This window comes from Strigops habroptila, chromosome 3, assembly GCF_004027225.2.
Source record: "Strigops habroptila isolate Jane chromosome 3, bStrHab1.2.pri, whole genome shotgun sequence".
Taxonomy (NCBI): domain Eukaryota; kingdom Metazoa; phylum Chordata; class Aves; order Psittaciformes; family Psittacidae; genus Strigops; species Strigops habroptila.
In genome coordinates, this window is record NC_044279.2 from 69,888,388 (window position 1) to 69,894,281 (window position 5,894).

At 46.7% G+C, this 5,894-nt stretch overlaps 1 protein-coding gene across 1 annotated transcript; it reads right to left on the reverse strand.

Moving 5' to 3' along the window:
* On the reverse strand, nucleotides 1-5,874 carry RAB19 (RAB19, member RAS oncogene family). The gene is made up of 3 exons (XM_030478257.1): nucleotides 5,334-5,874; nucleotides 4,108-4,291; nucleotides 1-1,771 (listed from the first exon to the last, which is right to left on the reverse strand). The coding sequence occupies exons 1-3, from the start codon at nucleotides 5,526-5,528 to the stop codon at nucleotides 1,506-1,508; spliced, it is 645 nt and encodes a 214-aa protein (XP_030334117.1). The 5' UTR covers nucleotides 5,529-5,874; the 3' UTR covers nucleotides 1-1,505.
* Between the last annotated feature and the right edge of the window lie 20 nt (nucleotides 5,875-5,894).

Here is a 5,894-nt window from a genome sequence, read left to right on the forward strand (position 1 = left end):
TCAATGATTCATTCTGCTTTATTTTTTGTGCTTCTCAGACAAGATTTTCCAGAAATACTTGCTACATGTTTTTCCCCTATTTTTCAAGAACTTGTGAAACATGGGTAGGCTGCCATCTGGTAAGCTAGCAGCATACCAGCCTTCCCAGGGCTTCTTTGCCTGTAACGCAGGCTGTGTTTTATCATTACAGAGTTTGAGTTCCAGTTCATAGCTTAACAGTAACTAAGCAATGCACTTTGGTACATGTGGACTGCAGTCAAAAAAAAAAAAATCTGTATAATATTTCTTTCTTCCCTTTCCTTCCCTGCTTCCATCTATTGGGGAAAAAGAAAACAAACCAAACCCAAACAAAAACCAACCAAACCACAACCCCAAACCCTTCATTCAGTTGTAGTACATAGAAATGAGCCCCCAATAGCAGAGCTTGCACTTGGAAGGAGCAATACAAAACCTTCTTCTATTGCTACCAGGATGTTTGGTCTCCATAGCAGTAGTCTACACACTTGCCTAGGGGTAGCCTTCTGGTACACCCCATACCATTCCCTTACTGCTCTGAGGCAAGGTTCTGTAATCAAACCATCTTACACCCCTTGCTGAGTTCTACAGGAGCTTGAATCCTTTCTTCACACTGCCTTGAAAATCAACATGCATACTCTCATGCTGCGATTGGCCCACCATGCAAACTACAGAAGGCTTTTGATTAAAATCAGCACATCAAAGGCAAGACAGGGTGTGTGTGTGTGTGGAATTCCTTTCACCCCAGCATTGATTTAGGCCATTACCGCTGCCTTGGAAGCTTCACTACTCCTAGCAAGTCTATGTAGCTAGTCAGATCATTACTGGAAACCATTCTTACAGAGCAAGTGAAAAACAACTTTTCTCACCCCAGGAAGAGGGTTGAGACCCTTGTGTATCACACTCCACCTGCTGTGAAACCCCAGGGATGTCTTCGGGTTTGTCTAGTGAGGAAGTCAGCACAGGTGTAACTGAGTTCCTGGGGATAGGTGGCTACATGCCTGACATCAGGACTGCCTCTAAATGGAAGTTTAAGCAGCAGTGGATGAGAGCTGTCCAAGCACGTCAGGCTTTTTAAAGCTACCAGCAGAGAGTAAAGTGCTTGCACTAGAACAACCAACATAGCCTAAAAGGGTCAAATCAACACAAAGCTCTGGTGCAAATATCTTCTGACACAGCCAAATAATCACTTAAGGATGTAATTGAAGGCAATAATTTTTACAGTTCTCTTTGGTTAAGGCAAGGGCTGGCAGCTCCCTGAGTCCTCCCAGCTCAGAAGATCATGTTAAAGTATCAGCTGCCATGTTCAAAGCAGCCTGTGCTACCAACAGCAACAACAATCTCTGAAGATACTTACAAGCCAAATTGCAAAGTAGAGATATCAAGAGAGATGGCTCAAGGCCACATAGCACACCTCCATCAGTTGACTAAAGTGAAATCAAAAAGCCTCAGAAGAATGATGACTTTCAAGTTCTTTCTGAAATCTCTCTTCAACAGAGGCACTGGGTCTTCTCCACACTTGGAGTGGCAATCACTGGCCTGGAATCAAGATAGATGCTGTTTGGAGGGTTCTCTCCGTGAAGCTGTAAGGTATTTCGGGCTATTAGCTCCTTAGCCATTAGCGTGAACACCTCTTCTATGTTTTGAGCTTCTTTAGCTGATGTCTCCAGTACAGCTAAGAGCCCGTACTTCTCTGCCAGTGTACAGGCATCTTCAAACAGGACTTGGCGCTGTTCCGGTGAGTCAGATTTGTTCCCTTAGAAGAAGGGAAATACATAATTCAATAACTTAGTCTCTCAACAAATTAATCTTTAAATGCATAAATCTATCGCTTAACAAAATTGAATTAATGTTAAGAATGAGGTACTGCAAAAAAACCAAGATGTAAGCCACAAACATAGAATGTGGATCAAAACTGCCGCTAGCAAATGAATTAAAATCCAAACAAAACTTAAACCCCTGTGTTTATCTAATTACTTGCTGTAGGTAGTGGTGCCAGAGGATTATTTGGAAGCAACTTTTGGTCCCTATTCCCTAGTGTTCTTAAACTTAAGTAGCTTTTAACTTAACTACTAAAGAGTATAGAAATCCTGTAGCTATGATGATTGCACACAGTAAACAAGAGCAATTTTGCATAAAGGTTTATTCCTCACTCAACCTTCAGTGGAAGTCACACGTTTTACGCTACTGTCAAGCTACCTTAACTCATCTCAAGGTGGATACTCAGCTCCAAAGACCTGCAATGTTGTTAGTCTAAAGCAGATCTCCTCCCCCCAAAAAACCCCACTAAACCCCAGGAAGAGCCTGCTTAACTGTTAATCAGATTTTAACACAACCTATTTTATACACAGCAGTCATTTTTAGATCATGTCAAAAAAGACAAGAATTCACACCAACCTCCTTAATGCTTAAAATAGATACTTAAGTTTCCACATGTATAAATTAAACTTTTACTTGAAGCAGTTTAGTTCATATCCATCAGAAGTCATGAAACACCTCAGATAAAACACCTTTGTCTATTTAAGTAGTTGCAGCACATGTGAAATTATCATCAGTTCTGGTACATGCAGTACTTGGCTGAAGTCTACATTCATAGTTTCAAGACAACCCTTCATCAAATTCAGACCTTGAATTTGAATATAAGCCAGCTCCCTTCCCACTAAGTCCCTTTAAGTTTTTCTGGAAGGAAAATAAACCAAAACAACCACCCACCCCAAAAAACACACCTTGCTTGAGGGTCATTTGCCTTCTTAAAAAGATCCCCAACCCCCTTCTTCAGTTCCAGGTGGGAAAGTTAGACTTAATCTTAACCTCATGCTAGAAAGGTGTACAACATGACTATGTGTAATTAAACATACAAAGACTTCCTGACAAAGTAAGTAAAGCACCAGCTTTGGAAGACAGCACCAAGCTGGATCCTTGTTAAGAGCTTTATTTTCACCAATTTCAGACCTTTTTTCTTAAAGAAAAAAAAAAGAACAAATCCTACCACCATCAACCCTCTCAACACACACAGGTAGGTCTTGTTCTTCAGCTAAATGATAAGAGTTAGAAAAGCCCTACCAGAGTTAAGTGATTTATTCCCCCACGAACACCTCCTGACTCATTCCAAGCACTGTGGTTACATGCAGGTCAGAATTTGTTGTTTCTTTCTGCAGAGGAAGAACAGGAAGAACTACCACAGCAAAGTAACCTGCGAGGCGCACAAGCAGACGCTTAGGGCCCGTGCCGGCTGCGCTGCGGGGCTCAGCTGCCTGTGTCCGAGAGCCGGTTTGGGCTGCTGTGGCTGCGTGTGTTGCTCTCAGCACAGTGCCACAGCAGAACAGGCAGGAGCAGGGGAATGTAAAGGCAGGCTCTGTCATTTTACTACACCAGTTCTCTCACTTGCAGCTTCTACCATGGGGGAGGGAAGAGCAATAACAACTTGAAACACAAAGGGAAAGAGCCACACTGCTTCCTACCAGCTCCATTCTCAGCAACTCCTACCCATTCCTTTTCTCAAGGGGCAGAGCTTCCTGAATGCTGGTGGAGGAAACGAGGAGGAGGAATGCAAGCAGACTACTTCATGCTCTGCAAAAGCCATGTCCCCAGTCTACTGTCTTAACTGATCAGAATCCCATTACAGAGCAATGCGCATGCATATCAAAAGAACAGAGAGGAAAGATGAGAACTAGGAGTTGTGTTGCTCTGTGCATTCCCCTTCTTCTTGAATTATTGAGCTGCTAAATTCCTGCACATCAGGAGCATAGGATAAGGCTTACTGCAGTTCTAACTACAGTTCAATCTAATTCAACCTCAGAGTTGTCCCTGCTTGGTAGACTAGCGAGCTGCTTGTATTATGCCAGCAAGAAACAAGCAAGGAAAAAGGTTTCACTGTCTGCTATGGGCTTGGTCCTATTGTGACCAGGCTGTGACTTTCCTCATTTTTTAAGCTCAGGCCAAACTGATACACTTTCTGATCTCTTTTAATCAAAACTGCATTCTTCTTTAATGCGTAGTTTATAGAGGCTTCAGGTAGTGAGCGGAAAGTGAGGGGGATTTTATATACATATTAAAAACTACATAACGTAATATTTAAAATCAGATTCCTACCAATTAACATCATGACCAAGTTTGCAGCACCATACTTTTCAATTTCATGAATCCAGTGAGGAATAGATTCAAATGTGGACCTCTTAGTAAGGTCATAGGCAAGGATGGCCCCATGGGCACTCCTGTAATAAGACTGGGTTATTGTCCGGAAGCGTTCCTGACCAGCTGTGTCCCACACTTGGATCTGTAAGAGAGAAAGTATTAGTTGTAAAGACCAGCGAATGCTGCTTCCTCAGTGTCTGCTATCACTATCTGTGCTTTGGAAACCCCTTATCTAGAAGGCAGCTAGACCTGTCCCAGCTAACTCCATTACACCACAGTGTGGCTTTTGCCCTCTCTACATCTGAAGAGACATTTAAATGCCTGTAAAGACGGTCTAACCAGACCAAAGAGAAAGCTCCAAGGGTAAACTCAACTTTGTAAAGAGGCCAAGAAACCCAGTTTCAACAACTGTACTAAAAGATGCAGTGTTACAGCCTTTTAATAGGCAAGGAATAAGAGCTAAGAAGCCCTGCTGCAGGGCTGGGCAGAGCAAAGCCATATAAAGGGCAGGCATCTGAACTCTCATTGGCACACAGAGGCAAGTTGTAGCTAACAAATTCTTCTGGTGTTTGTCTTACAAGTCTTCATCTTCCCTCAAATCAAGCACACACCAAAGCAGAGCCTTTGCAAACTAGAGGGTATTCCCTCCTCAGTATCCCACTCCAGAGGAGGGCCATGAAGATGCTCAGAGCGCAGGAGCACCTCTCCCATGAAGACAGCCTGAGAGAAGTTGTGGCTGCTCTTGGAAGCGTTCAAGGCCAGGTTGGACGGGGCTTGGAGCAACCTGGTCTAGTGGAAGGTGTCCCTGCCCATGGCAGGGGGTTGGAACTGGATGAGCTTTAAGGTCCCTTCCAACCCAAACCATTCTGTGATTCCTGAAGGAGGGAAGAGACACTCCCTTCAAACCAAAGCTGGCTTTCAAAGAACTATCTCCATAGAGGTAGAGCATGAGCCCTCTCTCTCCAAAAACAAATCTAAAGAAACCACGAGAGTAAGTAAGTATGTACGAACTTGTGACTGCACCAAACCAGGGTGACTGCCTCCCCCAGGGCATCCTCCCGCGGGAAAGCTCCCCTCGGAAGCACCCCTGGCCAGCATTACCACCCAGCTCTTGCTCCTGCCTTCAGAGGGGCCGGGCAGGAGGCGCTGCGGTCCCGCTTCCCCTGGGTCCTCCTAGCCCCCACCTTCACTTTCTTGCCGTCGATGTCCATGGAGCGCACGGTGAAGTCCACGCCGATGGTGTTCTGCTGCTTCTCGTTGAACTGCCCCGTCTTGAAGCGGTGCACCACGCACGTCTTCCCCACGTTGGAGTCCCCGATCAGGATGATCTTGAAGAGGTAGTCGAAGGCATCGTCCGCGCCGGAGCTAGGGAAAGGCATCGCGGCTGCGGGGCGCGGCGGTGAGAAGGAACCCAGCTGCGAGGGCCGGAGAAGAAGCCCTGTCCCGGCCGGCTGCCCGCTCACCTGTTGGCGTTACCCGGCTGGGACAGGTACCGCCCGCTTATGTACCGCCCCGGCCCTCTCGGGGCCGGCGGGAGATGTAGTTTTCCTCCTCCGCCGCCCGCCCTGCCCCGCAGGCTCCGCCGGGGCACCGGTGCCGGCGCCGCTCGCTCCCCCCGCTGCGAGGCGGGGCAGCAGGCGAGGGGCCCGGCGCGCCCGGGTCGCAGCCGCAAGGTCCTGCTGGGCGGCAGCGGCGAGGGGCCGGACTACAGCTCCCGCCATGCCCGTGGGCCCGCCCGCCGGAAG